At 35.8% G+C, this 19,499-nt stretch overlaps 1 protein-coding gene across 3 annotated transcripts in view; it reads left to right on the top strand.

Annotated features, from left to right (window-relative positions):
* The window catches only part of PIBF1 (progesterone immunomodulatory binding factor 1), a 196,281-nt gene that overhangs the window by 125,388 nt on the left and 51,394 nt on the right, over positions 1-19,499 (top strand). For all 3 annotated transcript variants that reach the window (XM_059144436.1, XM_059144437.1, XM_059144438.1), the window contains exon 14: positions 7,574-7,676. In XM_059144436.1, coding sequence (XP_059000419.1) covers positions 7,574-7,676 — 103 coding nt within the window. The remainder of the gene's footprint in view (positions 1-7,573; positions 7,677-19,499) is intronic.

Below are 19,499 nucleotides of genomic sequence, written 5' to 3'. Positions count from 1 at the left end.
CAGAGGAAACTTGTTTTTCCTTTAGTAAACTTTGGTGCATAATGAAAATTTGCTTTTCTCTTGTTATTCTCATGGAGATGAAGTATCATTTTTGTCCTTGGGGAAAGTTGTACTGATTTCATTTGGGTTGGTTTTAGGAATAGCCCTTTAAAAAGTTACTGATGTTCTATTCGTGGTCAACTCGAAAGTTGAAACCTATAGAAGAAACTAGGGCAAGTTTCATATGACTATAGGTCATCAGCATGAGACCATTATTTGGTTCTCAAGAATTACCAACAGAACAGGCAGTACAGGCATCACCAACCTGAAGAGCTCTGAAGCCAGAATCATTCTGGCACTAGTGCCCTTTTTTTGGAACAATTTATTTTTTTATGCCATACTAGTAGAGACAGACCTCTGAACTGCTAAAATTGATAAAGATCGAAAAGCCAAATGTCATTTCAAACAGGTAACTAATTAGCAAGTCACTAAGTAAATATTTACTTATAAGAAGTTTTGATAGTACTTAGAAAATCATACCCAAGATTGAAGGAATTGGGACAGAACATCACTTCTCCATTCTGCTTTGACATCTCCAATAGAGATGGAAATCTCTCATGTCCACATTGGTGGGGCTATACTATTATGAAGTTATATGTAAGAATGAGCAGTGCTACTTCCATCGACAGATCTAAGAGAATAACTTTTATCTGGAGTCGAGAAGTTGTTGAGGGAACTAAGAGAAAACTCAGATGGGAAAATTTTACCAGATAACAGGTGAAATTTTTATTTAATATTTAGATACAAAACTGCACTCCTGTAGTAGTAGTTTCTAGTTGATGTTGAACTTAATCTTGGTGCAGGTAAAAATCACATGGCAATAAATATAATTACAAAGAAATATTGTTGTACCTACCTTAATGTCCAACAGATAGCCAGTAAAAGCAGTGCTTTCTTGAGTTCAGTACATTCTGTACAAAAAATAATAATAATAACCTTTAGCAGGAGTCATTTTTCCTGACTATAGTCATAGTTGCGCTTTATAGAGAACTTGGGAAGGACTTGTTTTCATTCTATGTGCATTGTGCTTAAAGAGACAGAAACTCAGCAACATCGATGAGAAATTCTTCATTCGTCTTGCTTTGGATTTCAGTTAAAGTGAATTTCTTTCTTCCCACTTCTAACACCCCAGATTTCTACACAGAATCCACTTATGACACCCACTCATGCACCACAATATGCCACATTTAAAGATACAGAAGGGGAGATGAATGGGTATCTGTAATATTTGCCTTCCTTTACTAACTTCATGCACGTTTTTATTACAAGTTCAGTGCTTAGATTCTGAGCATTGTCACGCTTTAATATTGAAACTCTGCGAGCTAAGAATATGGTTTCTACCAGTGTGTTTATAGGAACAAAATTCACTTAAAACAAAATCAAAGAAGGATTTATTAAGTGTCTACTCTGTTTAGCATACACCACAGGGGGTAATATCGGGTCTCCATGTAAGTTCCATCTCTCGTTAAAGAAACGATTAACACATGTGAAAGAATATCAAAAAAGATCAAAAAGTATGTAATTTAATGCCATATTGTATGCCAGACTGTATCAGTCAGAGGAATAGAGATCAGTGAAGACTGGAATGGTCAGAAATGGAAGAAGCGGATCTTGAAGAGAGACTTTGAGAAAAAGTTGGGTCTGGGTTGCCTGAGCGGCTCAGTTAGGCATCTGGTTCTTGATCTCAGCTCAGGTCTTCGGTCTTGAGTTTGAGTCCCACATTGGTGGAGCCTACTTCAAAAAAAAAAAAAGAAGAAGAAGAAGTTGAATCTGTCAAGCAAGGAAGTAACCTGTCTTCTTCAGACTGGGGGACCAACAGAGGTATAGAGGAAGAAATATACAAAGCATCTTCATTGGACATTAAGTAGAGTAGACTGGTGGAAAATAAGGTTGGTTCAGTTGAGATTACAGAAGACCTTGATATTTTTAAATAATTTAGACACAGTAGAATTACCCATGTAGTTATGATTTGAAGTAGATAAGAAAAGAAAATAAACATCACTGCATTAAATAAGAAATACAAATGTGGGGCACCTGGTTGGCTCAGTGGGTTAAGCCTCTGACTTTGGCTCAGGTCATGATCTCAGGGTCCTGGGATCGAGCCCCACACGGGGCTATCTGCTCAGTGGGGAGCCTGCTTCCCCCTTTCCCTCTGCCTGCCTCTCTGCCTACTTGTGATCTCTGTCAAATAAATAAATAAAATCTTTTAAAAAAATACAAATGTCTGACAGACATATGAAAATATGTTTAACCTCACAAATGAAAAAATTTAAAGTAAGATTCTATTGTTTAAAAAAGGTAATATTAGCAAAACTTTTAAAGATTGATTATGCCCATGGTGAGCTAGGGTATGAAGAAACAGGAGGTCTTTTCTTTTCTTTTTTCTTTAAGATTTTATTTATTTATTTGACAGAGAGAGAGAGATCACAAGTAGGCAGAGGCAGGCAGAGAGAGATGGGGAAGCAGGCTCCCTGCTGAGCACAGAGCCTGATTCGGGGCTTGATTCCAAGACCCTGAGATCATGACCTGAGCCAAAGGCAGAGGCTTAACCCACTGAGGCACCCAGGTGCCCCAAAACAGGAGGTCTTATATAAAGTTCAGTCTTTCAGTGGTTTATTACTGAGCACCTCCTTTGTACCGGGTATTACTCAATGTACTTTGACTACATTCAAGAAGAAAATAAATAAAAATCCTAGTCTTTGGAGGACTTTCATTCTAGTTCATGAAAATTAAAATTTGTACCAACCTTTCAAGAGGAATATCTGAAAATCTGTGATATATATGTGTCTGACCCTATCATTATGCTTTCAGAGGACGTGGAAGTACAAGGAGTACAAAGATACATTTATGTAATCACTTAGAATTTTCTGTAGCATAAGGCACTGTTGTAAATGCTGTAATTGGATTGTCTTTTTTATAACTGAGTTGTAAGAGTTCTTAAGGGGTACCTGGAGTGGCTCAGTTGGTTAAGCTTGTGCCTTCAGCTCAGATCACTATCCCAGTGTCCTGGGATCAAGTCTGGCATCAGGCTCCCTATTCAGTAAGGAGCCTCTTCTCCCTCTACTTCTGCCACTCCCCCTCAATCTCACTTGTGCTCTCTCACTCTCGCTGTCTCTGAAATAAATAAATAAAACCTTTTTTTTTTTTTTTTAAGAATACTTTATATTTTCTAAATACAAGTCCCTTATCAGATACATATTTTGGAAAGTTCTCTTCTGTTTCATGTATTGTCTTTTCACTTTCCTGATGGTGTCTTTTGAGGCACAAAACTGTTTAATTTTGATGCAGTGCAGTTTATCTAATTTTTCTTCTGTTGCTTGTGCTTTTCACGCCATATCTAAGAATCCTTTGCCAAATTCCAAGGTCAGGAAGATTTACTCCTGTGTTTTCTTCTAAGAGTTTATATTTTAGCTTTTACATTTAGGTCATTTAGGTCTTTTATCCATTTTGAGTTAATTTTTGATATCATGTGAGGTAAGTGTTTTGTAATATTTTTAATGTGGCCCCTAAAATTTTTAAATTACATGTGTGGCTTGCATTATATTTCTATTGGAAAAAACTGGCCTAGACCAATGGTCTCCAGACTTTTTAATGACTCCCTATTGGGAAAAAAACATGAGCATTCACCTACCAATCCATGTACATGTATTTATTTATCAATTACATATATGTACTATCATATGAATAACATATTATGTACATTGAAATAGAAAACCTATATAGAAAATTAACATTTTAAAGACACTTGCAACTCTTGGGTGGCTCAGTCAACTAGTTTAGTGTTTGCGTTGTTTGGCTCAGGTCATAATCCCAGGGATCCTGGGATCAAGCCCTATGTTGGGCTTCCTGCTTGGTGGAGAGCCTGCTTCTGCCACTTCTGCCCTGCTTGTGCTCTCTTTCTATTTCTACCCCCCGTCTCTGTCAAATGAATAAAATCTTAAAACAATAATAAAATTTTAAAGACATTTAATATTAAAATAAATGTCAGTAAAATTTCTCATACTTCAATGGATTATTTTGCCCATAATTGCTTTTTGAGACCACCACTGTAGACTGTGATCTTAACTTTATAATTGGCTCAAGTCTTCTTCCTTCTCCACAGTGTTGACAGAGAACTCTCCCAAGTGCAAATCTGATCATGTCATGCCTAACCAATTTACGGGTAAAATCCAAACTCAGCTTAACCTTTAAGGCTTTTCATCATATATCCCTGCCTTTGTCTCTAGCTTCAGCTCTCACCACGCGCCATGTGCTTTATCAGACCATATCACACTCCCACACATCATGCTGTTCCCTCTACCCAGAATGCTCTTTCTCTGCTTCCTCATCAGGTTCATCAGTTTCAGTTTTCATCCTTCGGTGTGCTCCTTAGCATTCAGCACACTGCGTGGTAATTTACTTGCTCATCTTCTTCCGCGGACTATTAGATCCTCCAGGTAGAAACTGTGTGTTCCCAGTGCCTATATAGATTATGGACTTTTTATAAATTCTGTTAAAAGAAAATGTTCTTGGATGTCTTGTTGAATGAATTAATAAATAATGTTTCTTCTAATTCATCCTGCTTTTCTAGTAGTCACTGATATTTATGATGAAGAAAAAAATGCTAATATTATAATCATTTTTGTTTAATTACAATATGATAATGATGAAAAATTATATGTCCTGTTTTTCCTGTGTGTTCTAGACTTCACAATATTTTTAATTTTTCTTTCTTTTTCCCCTTTTTCTCTGTAACATCTATAATCCATGGGCTGAATGGGTCATTTAGGGCAACCCGAGGATCTTAATACTATTTCTGAAATGTCTATGAAGAGATGTGTTTTGCTGTCTGTACAGTGACTTTAGGAATAAAAATGCATCAATTGAAGACCGACTGTACGGCAGTGTCTTCTACATTATAAGCATCATGTATCATAAATGAGATCAACATTCATAATAAAAGTCAGTCATTTTTGTCAGCGTCAGTTCCTAGACAGTTCTTCTCAGTAAAATGCTCCGAAATACTAGTAATTAGAACACCATAAAACACATTATGAGCATTTCAAGGCATCATAAGATAACTTCCTTCTATGTAGAGTTGATCTTCCTTTCTTAGAATCCTCAACTAAAATCAGGGCAATTCTTAGAAGGAGGTAACCCTGGTATTAGGGCATAAGCACCAACATACCAAGAATTTCTTGAATTCACTAGTTTATGTCATGTGATATTTGGCATTGATAAGTGGTAGCACACCATATCTGCCTAAGAGCGTTATGCAATTGCCAAACAAAACAAAAGCACCCAAATCAGATGAGCTACTTACTTTCATTAAACATGCTGTCTTCAAGCCATTATCTTCCTCAAAATGTTGGTAATGGGTGACCTTTGCATCTGATTATTTTCTTGCATCCCCTTTTCTTCCATATTGTATCATTTGCAACTGTTTTCAGTGTAATAGCATTTGACTGTGTTCATTGTTCCATACTGAGCATTACACAGACATGGTCTGTACCTTCAACATACACTGAGAAATTACTGTGTACACAGAAGACCCTTGTGCTGAGTTCTGTGAGAGAAAGATGAAAAGACTTACTCCTAACATATATGAAGGATGAGAAAGAAAATGAAAATATGAGTGAATATAACTCAAAGGATTTTATATTAACTTCATAAAAAAGAGTTCATGAAATAAAATATTACTGTTTACAAATATACAATAAATCCAGCGGGTTAAAACTGTAAACATAACATAAAATTAGTATTAAAACTTATTTGTAGTGATCTTATTTTAGGGTCAAATTTGAGAGAACTTAGCATTAATCTTAGATTGGGAGACAGAAAATGGGGTAGCCATAACTGTAAATATCTTAAAAATCTATAGAAGAAAGTAGATAAGTGATTCCCAACAGCTGGGCAGAAAGATGAGGAACAATGCTAATGGAGAAAGATTTTTTGGAATGAAAATATTCTAAAATTAGAGTATTCGTTGCATAATTCTAAACATACTAAAAATCACTTAATTGGACACTTCAAATGGGTGGACTTTGTGCTATATAAATGACATAGCAATAAAATTCTGTACCATTAAAGCTGTTTTTTACAAAAAATGATTGTCAAAAAATAAAGTATCTTTTCCATCTCTTATTTCAGCTGATTATTAAGGTAAAATCTTATGCCAGTAGAAATGTAGATATGAGCATATCTACACCAGCTGAGCAATTCACTACATAAACTTTTACCAGAACTCCTCTTTTTCATTTGGGATAACAAGTTCTTAGAAATGGATGTGTAGGGGGAACCTGGGTGGCTCAGTGGGTTAAGCCTCTGCCTTTAGCTCAGGTCATGATCTCATGGTCCTGGGATCGAGTTCCGCATCGGGCTCTCTGCTCGGCAGGGAGCCCGCTTCCTCCTCTCTCTCTCTTTCTGCTTGCCTCTCTGCCTACTTGTGATCTCTCTCTGTCAAATAAATAAAATTAAAAAAAAAAAAAGAAAGAAAGAAATGGATGTGTAGGATGATATTTAGCATTACTTCCTGAGTTTTATCTGCATTCCTTTATCCACTGTTAGGAAATATTAAAAATATAATGGAATTATTCCTGCTCCATAAACAAATAAGGTAATTTTATTTAAAGTGAAAATATTTTACTCCATGTCATTATATAACATCTTGTCTCCCCCGATTCCACAGATTTTGCAACTCAGTAATAGATTAACTCCTTCAAACATGAAGATATTATAAATAGGGAAGTTTTAGTTTTTTGGAATCACAAAGAAGGTCTTTGGAACATCATGTCTTCCCAACATTATTAGCAGTGCTTTAAAGAATTATACCATGTTTCTTTCCCTAGTAGATAGGAGGAATGATTTTTATAGCTGAGTCTTTTTTTTGTGTGTGTGTGTCTTTAAAGTGGAATTGGGCTATTTCACATTTAATGTGATGTTAAATACTGGAGGTTACACTCAATACAAGTCGTGATCATCATTAGATGGTCCAAGTGTGATTGTTTAGTACTGAAGCTGACTTTACTATAGACTTTCCCACTCTTCATGCATCTTTTCCAGCATGACTTTCAACAGAAAATGTATTCAGTTGTTTTTTGCCTTATAAAATGCATTTTGTTGTCTGAGGCAAACATTGAAGCTTTTCTAAGTGCAGGCTTATTATTATTTCAACTAATTGCCTGATTTGTTTGTAAATGGGAAATTTCTATAAAAATGGAGAAAAACTGTAAATTGCTATCTTGTGGTCTTTTCAAGCAAGTAATAATGTAACTCTCTACTTTTATAGCAAGGGCTAGAAACCATTACTGTAGTAATCAATATATCACGGTTATATTATTGAGGAGATTTTAATGTTACTTTCAAAATTCTGAGCTGTTGGGATATTGGTCTTCCACGTTGACACCTGAAAATATTTGACTCCATATTTTTTCTGTAAATATTGCAGTATTACTAGGAAACGGTAAGTCAGTTTTAAGGCATACAAACACATTATTAATATTTTAGAAAGCATTCTTCTTTTTTAAGCATTCATTTTCTTATTTCACTTACCTAGTGTCCACTTGGCAAGAAGAGTGCTTCAGTTAGAAAAACAAAACTCGTTGGTTTTAAAAGACCTGGAACATCAAAAGGAGCAAGTAACACAGCTTTCACAAGAGGTAAATAACTTAAACAAAAGAAACTCAAATAAAGAATCACAGTGTTCATTTTAGTTCTTTGTCACTCCTTTGTATATTTTCTGAGCAGTTCTAAAATAAGCTGTTTGCTAGTACAAAATGATTTTACAACTTACGAAACTAACTTAATGTTAAAGCCTTATAAAACAGCTCTTAGTGTATGGCAAAACTAAGATCAAAAAAAGAGATTAAATACCCAGACTAAATATAAATGCAGACTAGACAGGCAAAGCTTTGATTTCTGAGAATATCAACTGGCAAAACAAGTTTGGCAATTTCAGATGGCATTTTGAGTTTTTAAATAAAACCTCATTTTTAATTTTTTTTTAATTCCAGCATTGTTGACATACAGTATTATGTTAGTTTCAGGTGTACAATATAGTAATTCAACAATTCCTTATGTTACTCAGCATTCATCATGGTAGGTGTACTCTTAATGCCCATCACCTGTTTCACCCATCCTCCCGCCCACCTCCCCTCTGGTAACCATGAGTTTAAAATCTCGGGTTTGTTTTGTTTTGTTTTAAAAATTTTATTTATTTATTTGACAGAAATCACAAGTAGGCAGAAAGGCAGGCAGAGAGTGAGGAGGAAGCAGGCTCCTCCCGCTGAGCAGAGAACCCAATGCGGGGCTCAATCCCAGGACCCTGGGATCATGACCTGAGCCGAAGGCAGAGGCTTTAACCCACTGAGCCACCCAGGCAACCCTAAAACCTCAGGGTTTTTTTGTTTTTTGTTTTATTTTGTTTTGTTATTAAATTTATTTATTTTTTTAATAAACATATAATGTATTTTTATCCCCAGGGGTACAGGTCTATGAATCGCCAGGTTTACACATTTCACAGCACTCACCAAAGCACATACCCTCCCCAATGTCCGTATCCCCACCACCCTCTCCCGTCCCCCCTCCCCCCAGCAACCCTCAGTCTGTTTTTTGAGATTGAGTCTTTTATGGTTTGTCTCCCTCCCAATCCCACCTTCTTTCATTTTTTCTTTTCCTACTCCCCAACCCCCCCACATTGCATCTCCACTTCTTCATACCAGGGAGATCATATGATAGTTGTCTTTCTCCGATTGACTTATTTCGCTAAGCATAGTACCCTCTAGTTCCATCCACGTCGTTGCAAATGGCAAGATTTCATTTCTTTTGATGGCTGCATAGTATTCCATTGTGTTTATATACCACCTCTTTTTGATCCATTCATCTGTTGATGGACATCTAGGTTCTTTCCATAATTTGGCTATTGTGGACATTGCTGCTATAAACATTCGGGTGCACGTGCCCCTTCAGAGCACCATGTAAAACCTCAGTTTTAAATAGGTTAAATTACTTTTCTATTAAACATACTTAAGTTGCTGTTCTCAAGCTCTCACATTATATGCTACATGATAGTTCCCAAATTATCTTCTAAAATTCAGATTCGTATTTCTTACTTCCCTCAGTCTTATATTACATCATTTAAAAAACAAATACATTTTTACATGGTGGTTTTAATCCTTTTATTTAACCTGATTACATTTTTTTGTACTTCTGAAATTCAAGTAACAAAACAATTCAAACCAAAGATGCCAACTCATTAGGATTCCTTTTATTTCCTGAGTTTCAGAATAACAGCTTTTTTATGTTAATATTTTAAAACTTGGATCTTATAAATAAAGGGATTTTTAAAGACGTATATTAAAAACTATTAATATATATCATGTATTCTTTGTGTTCTGAAGAACCTGTTCGTATTTATCATATTAAAACACTTTTAATAGTGCGACATTAGGAGGATTTTTATGCTTAAATTCCCAAAGACCCAAAATATTACCTGTCACTCCAGTGCCTGACACGTAGTTACACTCAGGATGGAAGCAGTGTGGCGCTGGCGGATGTTAACCACCAGCTCTCCAGGCAGGAGCGTGAGAGACAGCCCTGATTGGCTGCATTGGCTTGTGTCAGTGGGATAACTATGGCCCCTGTGACTAACTCTGAGCTGCCAGCATATGGTACTGAACACAAAGTAAAGATGCTCAGTAACACACCATTACATAAAATTTCCACTGCACAAGTATGACAGATGTGGATAAACTCAAGAGCATAGCTAATAGTAAAATAACTAAAAATCAGTGAGTTTGAGTACTTGTTCCCTTTTTTAAATAAAATTGATTTTATTGTGCATTTAAATAATTTTTCATAATGGTTGTGTTTAACATCCGGCTTACGAAATTCCTAAAAATTGGCCGGTTAGCCATCACTAACTGTGGTAAGCCAGCTCCAGCACACTATGGAAGGATAAATAGTTAGAGAAACAAATGAGAGGTTAAAGAAATATCTGTTGCTAATATTTTATAGATCCCTCATATCCCTCATATTTCTTTTAATGACATATCAAAAATATTTCTAAAAAAAATCCTTAACTATATATAGACCTGTGTTGGATGTGTGTGTCTGTGTATCATAATATTATTTAAAAAAAATAAAACCACCTTCCTGAGCACATCAGCTAATTGAAATAGGAATTTCTTTTCCTTTGAAACAGGAGTTTCTAAATGGCACACAGCCCCGTAAAAATTGTACAGGTAAATGTAAGAAATTAAATTAAGTGTTCTTGTAATGAAATATAATTTAACTTTTTGACTTTTTATGAAACAATTTTAAAATAAGCTGTTGGCTTATATTGAAAAAAAGGATTTAAAAACTGAAATATGGAGGTGCCTGGGTGGCTCAGTGGTTAAGGGTCTGCCTTCAGCTCAGGTCATGATCCTAGAGTTCCAGGATGAGCCCCACACTAGACTCCGTGCTCAGCAGAGAGCCTGCTTCTCTCTCTGCCCCTCTCCCTGCTCACGCGCGCTCTCTCTCTCTCTCTCACACTCTCTGTCTCTCAAATAGATAAATAAAATCTTTTTTAAAAAATAAATACTGAAATATGTGTGATATGAAATGATGCAATGCCTAGAATTTGCTTTTAAATATTCCATAAAAAGTGGGGGGATAGGGCTCATAGATAAAAGAAGAATTTCAAAGTATTGATCATGTTTGAAGCTGTGTAAAGGTTACGTATAGGTTTGTTATTCAGTTCTGTACTTTTGTGTATGTTTGAAAATCTTTCATAAGAATTGGGAGAAAAAAATCAATAACCGTATACTGAAATTTTTATTGCTATAATAGTATATAACTTTTCCCTTAAGATTGAAAATAAAGTATTATCATTTGAAATAGTCCATGGATTTAAAAATCTGTTTTCTGCCCATGAAAGTTACGTTGCTTAAATTGAAAATAATTATATAAACTAATTAGCTGAAAGAGAGAGAGAGATTGAGAGAAGGAAATTTCCTTAAGATCTATAGTCTTTAAGTAGTTTATTTAACGCAGCTTGGAGTTTTGAGGGGCAGCTCAATCAGTTAAGGGTCGTCCAACTCTTGATTTCAGCTTAGGTCATGATCTCAGGGTGGTGAAATCAAGCCCCATATGCTCAGTGCAGAGTCTGCTTGAGATTCTCTCTCCTCCTCCCTCTGCACCTCCCCCCACTCATGCTCTCTAAATTAATTAATTAGTTAAAATCTTTAGAAAATTAAAAATAAACTAGCTTGGAGTTTTAAGAATATAATACACAGATGAAACAAATTACTAGAGGTATAACCATTGAGTTATATATGTTATTGAGAATATATCTAAAACTAAACATAAATGAAGTGCCAAAATGAGAATGATAAAAAATATTCAAAATATTTCTTTTATACTAGCTTTATTGAAATATAATTGACATACAGTAACCTGCACATACTTAAAGTGTCTAATATGATAATTTTTGACACATATGTATACCTATGAAACCATTACCAAATATATATACACGTACATACATATACATATATGTGTATATATATATGTACTCTCTTTTTCATCTGACTTCTTTTACTCTGCATAATTATTTCAAGATTCATCCATAGTTCTTTCCTTCCCATTGCTGAGGAACATTCCATTTATGGAAATACCACTGTTGTTCATTCATTCACCTGTTGATGGACATTTGGGTAGCTTTCCGTTTTTGCCTATTACAAGTAAAGGTGATCTGACTATCCATGTACAGTCCTTTTATGAACAGGTGCTTTTTGTTTCTTTGGGGTAAATACCTGGGAGTGAACCAGGTGGATCATATCCATATGGTTAGGTGTCTACTTAACATTTTGGAAACTGCCAAACTGTTTTCTGAACGTTTGTGCCATTTTACATTTCTATTAGCAGTGTATGAAAGTTCTAGTTCTTCTACCACCTTGCAAAAGACTTGATATAGGGGCCCCTGGGTGGCTCAGTGGGTTGAGCCTCTGCCTTTGGCTCAGGTCAGGATCTCAGGGTCCTGGGATGGAGCCCTGCATCAGGCTGTCTACTCAGTGGGGAGCCTGCTCCCCCTCCTCTCTCTGACTGCTTCTCTGCCTACTTCTGATCTCTCTCTCTCTCTCTGTAAAATAAATAAATAAATAAATAAATAAATAAAAAGACTTGACATAGTGTTTTTAATTTTAACCAGTCTACTGGGTATGTATAGTGATCTCTCATTATGGTTTTAATTTGCATTTCCCTAATGACTAGTGATATTTAGCATCTTTTCATGTGCTCCTTTGCCCTCTGCTCTTCTTATTGCTGGGACGTCTTCAAATTTTTTCCCATTTCATCACATTGTTTTCCTGTTATTGAGTTTTGAGTATTATTTATATATTCTAGATACAAGTCCCTTACCAGATATGATTTGCAAATACTTTCTCCCACTCTTTGGCTTGTTTTCCCATCTCTTCGCAGTGTTTGGAGAGCAGTTTTTATCAAATCCAGTGTTATCAGTTCGTTCTTTTATGGTTTTCATTGATAGTATTGAATCTAAAATATCTTTGCCTGACCCAAAGTCACAGGATTTTTGTCTTGATGTTTCATAGTTTCAAGTCTATAATCTGTTTTTAGTTAATTTGTATATTGTGTGCAAGGTATAGATTGAAATTCATTTATTTGCATATTAAAATCAAATAATTTGTGCACTATTTATTGAAAAGACCCTGTTGAAAATCAGTCATAAATGTGTGAATCTGTTTCTGGATTCTGTTTCCAGTTATCTAACGTGTTTATCTTTATGCCAATACTATACTCTCTTGATTACTGAAACTACAATGTCTTAAAATTAGATACTAGTGGTCCTCCAACCCTATTTATTTTCAAATTTGGCTATTTTGTGTCCTTTGCACTTCTGTATGAATTCTGTAATTATTTCTACAAATAATTTTAAAAAGCTGCTGTGATTTTGATTTAGATTGCATTGAATCTATAGATCAAGATGGAAAATTGGGAATATTTTATTTTTAAAGAAATCTTTTAAAAAAGGATCTTAAGCAAGCTCCCTGCTGAGCATGGACACCCTCCAGGGGCTCAGTCTCACAACCCTGAGATCATGACTTGACCTGAATTTGAGAGTCGGATGCTTAACAGACTGAGCCACCCAGGCACCCCAGCAATAGACAGTTTTTTAAATAGATAAAAAAATATGAAGAAAAGATACTATATTTAACTAGTTACCATGCCTGGTGTTCTTAACTCCTTTGTGTAGGTCTGAATCTCCATCTGCTATCTTATAGTTTCTGGTTAATGCACTTCTTTTAACTGTGCCTACAGAACAGGTCTGCAGGTGATGATGTCTTTTTGCTTCTATATTTTTTTTTTAAAGATTTTATTTATTTATTTGTAAGAGAGAGAGAGAGTGAGAGCGAGCACAGGCAGACAGAGTGGAAGGCAGAGTCAGAGGGAGAAGCAGGCTCCCTGCGGAGCAAGTAGCCCGATGTGGGACTCGATCCCAGGACGCTGGGATCATGACCTGAGCCGAAGGCAGCTGCTTAACCAACTGAGCCACCCAGGCGTCCCTTTTTGCTTCTATATGTTGCAAAAAGTTATTTCATCTCTTTTTGGGTTTTTTTTTTTTTACATTTTACATTTATTTTTTACATTTTACATTTTTTACATTTCTTATAATTCTTAGCTGAATTTAAGATATGTTTTAAATTTAAGAATTTGAAATATATTTCTGACAGGCCAAAGAAACTGGAAGTATACACTTAAGGGTTCACTCTTCTATGACAGTAAAATTTACATAACATAAAACACACAATTGTACAATTCAGTGGTTTTTGGTGTGTTTAAAATATTGTACTACTATCACCACTATCTAGTTACAGAACATTTTCATTACCCAGAAGGAAACTCTGCCCATTAAGCTGTCATTCCCCATTCTCCCCGCACCCAATCCCTGGCAATCACTCTGTGCTTTCTGTCTCTGTGAATTTGCCTTTTCAGCACACTTCATAAAAAATGGAATCATGCAGTATGTGACCTTTTATATCTGGCTGCTTTCACTTAGCATAATGTTTTCAAGATTTTCCTGTTATACCACCTGTCAGTATTTAATTCCTTTTTATGACTAAATAATATTCCGTAGTACAGATGCATCATGTGTTGTTTATGCGTTCATCCATTGATGGGTGTTTGGATTCTTTCCACGTTTTGTGAATAGTGCTGCTATGAATATTCAAGTACAAGCGTTAGGTTTAACTACCTCTTTCAGTTCTGTGGAGTGAACACCTAAGAGTGGAATTGCTGAGTTCACATTTGTTTTACAAAGAGAATTTTCCCAGGGCAGAAAAGTAAAGGCTGACTCTTTTCTTCCTCTCTCTCTTTTTCAGTACTTGAAAGATGTTGCTCCACTCTCTTCTAGTTTGCATTGTTTCTGTCAAGAAATATGCTGTCATATTTATCTTTGTGTCTCTCTAGGTAATGTGTCTTATTTCTCTAGGAGCTTTTAAGATTTTTTTTTTTTAATAGTTTTAAGCAATTTATAATGTGGCTTGTTATGGTTTTCTTCATGTTTCCTGTTAGGTTTTGTCAAGCTTCTTACATATATGTAAGATCATCAGATCTGGAAATTTTTCAGCCTTTATGTCTTTATAGGTGTTTCTGTCCTACTTCTCTTTCCTTTGGAGACTCCATTAGACATGTATTTTACTGTTTGAAGTTGCCCTACAACAGAACAAACGTTCTTCTCTTCATTGTTTTCAGTCTTTTTCTGCTGAGGCTTTTGAATAATTTCTCTTACTAAGTCTTCAAGCCCACTAATCTTTTCTTCTCCAGTGTATTATCTGCCTGTAATCCAGTCTAGTATGGTTTACATCTCAGATATTGTAGTTATCATTTCTAGTTCGGTTCGGGTCTCTTTTCTATCTTCCAGGTCTACCTAACCTTTTCAAATTTTATTTTCCTGAGCATATGAAATACAATTTCAATAGCTATTTTAACATTCTTGACTACTAATTTTATTATTGTTTTACATTCTGATTGGTTTCAGTTAAATTGATCGATCTCCTTTTGTATCATATTGTCCTATGTTTCTGCATGCTTACTAATTTTTTACTAGATGCCAGATATGAATTTTATCTTACTGCTAAATTTTTTTTTTAAAGATTTTATTTATTTGACAGAGAACACAAGTAGGCAGAGAGAGCTGCAGAGAGAGCGGGGCTCCATCCCAGGACCCCAGGATCATGACCTGAGCCAAAGGTAGAGGCTTTAACCCACTGAGCCACCCAAGTACCCCCTAAATATTTTTGAATTACTTTTAGTTTTTGTTAGCTTTCTTCTCAGACATGGTTAAGTTTCTGGGAAAAGTTTTCATTCTTTCAAGTCTTGCTTTTAGCTTTTATAAGTAAAGAAGGGCTCATCCTAAGGTCACTTTTCCCCTCCCCTACCGGAACCAATGCCTTTTTAATAATCTACCCCCTGTCCTATGAATTACTAAGTTTTCTACTTTGGCTTGTGGCAATAGGTAAATTCCTGGTCCATGTGATCTTCAGAGATTGTTCTTTCTAATCTTTTCAGTGGTTCGATCTCTGTCTTGGTAATTTCTTTACATACATGCGCTGTTCAGTGCCCTGGTGCATACTAAAGGAGGAATTCTGAGAGTTTTGTCTGTGTACAACTCTTTTCTTCAGTACTCTGCCATAACAACTCTAGTTTCTATTTGGTTTCTACTTCTACAGATCCTTAACTCAGGGAGCTTGGCAGACTGGGCCACAATTCCCCCTTCCTGAACTAGTGCCTGAAAACTCTTTCCATACAGTCAAGTAGGACACTTATAGGGTTGGGCTCACTTTGTTTGTTTCCTGGGCCTCAGGGTTAACTGTTCTTTATTGTTTGATGTACAGTGTCTTCAGACTGTAGTTTCTTTAGTTGGTTCAATATAAAAGAGTAAAATTACTGACTTTCTTTTTTGTATGTGTGTACCACCTAATTCTCAAGAAACCACCAATGGGTTAAGAATGGAGTATTCAAACATAGGCAGTAAGCTCCTTGATACCAGTCTTGGTGATGTTTTTTTGGATCTGACTCCAAAAGCATAAAAAAACAAGTGGGACTACAAACTAAAAGCTTCTGCACAGCAAAGGAAACCATCAACAAAATAGAAATTCAACCTACTAAAGGAGGAAGAGTATTTGGAAATCATATATCCAATAAGAGGTGATATCCAAAATATTTAGAGAATTCCTATAGCTCCAATACAAAAAAAAAAAAAAAAAATTTTTTTAAATGGGCAGAGGATCTGAATAGATATTTTTCCAAAGAAGACTACAGCTAGCCTAGAGGCACATGAAAAGATGCTCAACATCACTAATCATCAGGGAAATGCAAATCAAAACCACAATGAGATATCACTTCACACCTGTCAGAATGGCTAGAATCAAAAGACAAGAAATAACAAGTATTGGCAAGGTGTGGAGAAAAGGAAACCCTCATTCACTGTTGGTAATTGGTACAGCCACTATGGAAAACAGTATGGAGTTTATTCAGAGTATTAAAAATAGAACTACCATGTGATTCAACAGTTCTTCAGGATATTTAGTCAAAGAAAATGAAAACACTAATTCAAAAAGGGTTGCAATATTCCTTGTAGCATTATTTATAATAGCCAAGATATAGAAACAACCTAAGTGTTGATCAATGGATGAATGGTTAAAGAAGATAGGATATGTATACAATGGAATATGACTCCACCATAAGAAAGAATGAAATCTTGCCATTTGCAACAACATGGTTGGAGCTAGAGGGTATTGTGCTACTTGAAATAAATCAGGCAGAGAAAGACAAATACCATATGATCTCACTAACATGTGGAATCTAAAAAAAAAAACAAAACAAAACAAAACAAATGAACAAACAAAACAAAAATACATCGTATGGGAAAGAGTGTTAGTTGGCAGCAGAAGGGAGGTTGGGGGTGGGTGAAATGGGTGAAGGAGGTCAGGGGGTGCAGACTTCTAGTTACAAAATGAGTAGGTCATGGGGATGTGGTGTGCAACATGGTGACTATAGTCTGGTATTGCTGTGCATATCTGAAGGTTGCCAGAATAATGAATCTTGAAAATTCTCATCACAAAAGAAAACAATTTTTAACCTTTTGGGCTAAAGGATTAGCCCAGTGGTGGCTCAGTGGATTAAGCCTCCGCCTTCGACTCAGGTCATGATCCCAGGGTCCTAGGATCAAGCCCCACATCAGGCTCTTTGCTCAGCTGGGTGCCTGCTTCCCCCTCTCACTCTGCCTACTTCTCTGCCTATTCTCTTTCTGATCTCTCTCTCTCTCTCTGTCAAATAAATAAATAAAATCTTTTTTTAAAAAAAATTTTTAACCTTTTATGGTAACAGATGGATAGCTAGACTTACTGTGATGATTATTTCAAAGTCTATACCAGTTTCAAAGCATCACATTGTACACCTAAAGCTAATATAACATTGTATGTCAATTATATCTCAATTTTTAAAAAGAAAAAGAGGGGAAGGAGTGTTGATTTGGGGTAAAAAATCCAAGCTACATCATGAAGCATACCATGTTACCACCAGAATTGCTATGTCTTAGCTATCTTGAATCTTGGTGTTTGCTCTTTCTATTTATAGCCATTCAGTAAATATTAATCAGACTTATACTGTCTTTAACCACTGATGAACAAAGAGGCATGCTTTTGCCCTTTTAACATGGACACCTTGTTCACAAAGGCCTTGTCTTCTAGTATAAGCATTTAGAGATTTATCTGTTAAAACTTAATTTTAGAAAACTTATCTAGAAAATGAGGTATGCACAATCTCAAGTGACCATGTGGCAAGGTTTTAGTTACATGAAATTCTCTAGCTAGGAGGCATTTAGCAGAGTCCAGGTAATTTGTTACAAAACTTTAGATTGCCAGATTTGATAGAGACTATAAGATGCATGGGTAGAATAAAGTAGAATTCTGTGTACTAACCTTAAAAGACACCCATACGATGTTGATAGATTTTTTTCTAAAAAGGAAAATTGCAGGATAATTTGTATTGTATTTCTCAATTTTGGCTTTGAGAGAGAGAGAAAGATAGAAAATGTGTGTGTCTGTGTGTGTCTGTCTGTCTGTCTTTCTAGAGTTGGGATTGTGTTTCTAAGCATAGAGAAAAAAGTTTACATAATGTGCAACTGTCATGGCAAGGGCACACAAATACCACTAGTATTTGTCACATGAGTATAAACACATTTGACTGGAGTAAACTTACAGACAAAGAATTATCAGAGTATATACCAACCCCAAGTTCTTTTTCCTCAGAAAGGTGTGCTTAGGCCTGGCATAGGCACTCTGGATGTGCCAAGGAAAGGGATCTGGTAGAGGGAGGGACTCTACACCAAAACATTGTACGCATTGAAAGAGAAGGTTTAGGAACATCTGGTTGCCTAAGTCGTAATGGGAACAGGAGCCTTTGGAGGTTTTAATCTCTATGAGCTTGTTCTAGAAAATAGGAAATGAGCCCCCAGGACCATCCATATTTATCTAACAGCAAACTGCTTACCTCTGAGATTGGGAGTAGAGAAGAACAGAATGACTAATTTTTGCCTTAATGCATTTTTTAGTTGCTTAAGTTTATTCCAACTCACATGAGATTTCTTTTTAAAGGCATAGATTTGGTGATCAACACAGTATCTGACTCATAGTATGTATAAAGTAAATGTTGATTCATTAGATAAATCATTGACCTAGCCACTCCACCAAACTTAGGTCGATTTTTAAAGATGGAAATAAGTGGCAAAATGGTATTTTTTAAAATATATCTATAAACAGAGATTACATTCCAGCAATATTTATTGTACCCAAAATTTTATTGCCAAGGAAATATAGACATATATATACATGGATACCCATGCATAGATCTATATGTATGCTTCGATGTATGCATAGAGATGACTGGAATAATAAAAGACAAGAAATCATCACTGTTGATGATTATCATTGTGGAGGGGACACTGAAGTTCTAGATGGAAGAGATCCTTTCAGCGTATGTTCTCTCTCTATAGTTTAGATTACCTAGTATGTGATGTGCTATTCCCTTCGCCCCTCCCTTTCTTCTTCATTGCCTTCCTTCCATTTCATTATCAGGAGCGGGTATTTAAAAGAATATGGAAGTGTTCCAGAATATCAGAGAAAGGATTTGCTATGGGAAAAATTCAGAAGCCTCTGAAAACATAACATGCGTTTGAAAGTTTTAGGACTGAGAAAGCAAACAGGAGGCAATATGCATAGCCAAGGAGAAAAGATGGGGCGGGACTTTCTGCTTGATGGAGTCTTTGAAATACTTGCCAGTATGTTCTACTGTATACAGTGATATTGGGATACATGATTTCTGCAATCATAGTAGAAGTATCTAGATGAGTAAAACGTGTGCCTTTGTCCTTTGACTTACCTGACCTGAACAAGTGTATCCAGTCTCTGGGAAGGAATCTA

This window comes from Mustela lutreola, chromosome 13 (assembly GCF_030435805.1).
Source record: "Mustela lutreola isolate mMusLut2 chromosome 13, mMusLut2.pri, whole genome shotgun sequence".
NCBI lineage: Eukaryota > Metazoa > Chordata > Mammalia > Carnivora > Mustelidae > Mustela > Mustela lutreola.
The sequence above is the reverse complement of the archived record's forward strand: the minus strand, read 5'-3'. Positions and strand labels throughout refer to the sequence as shown.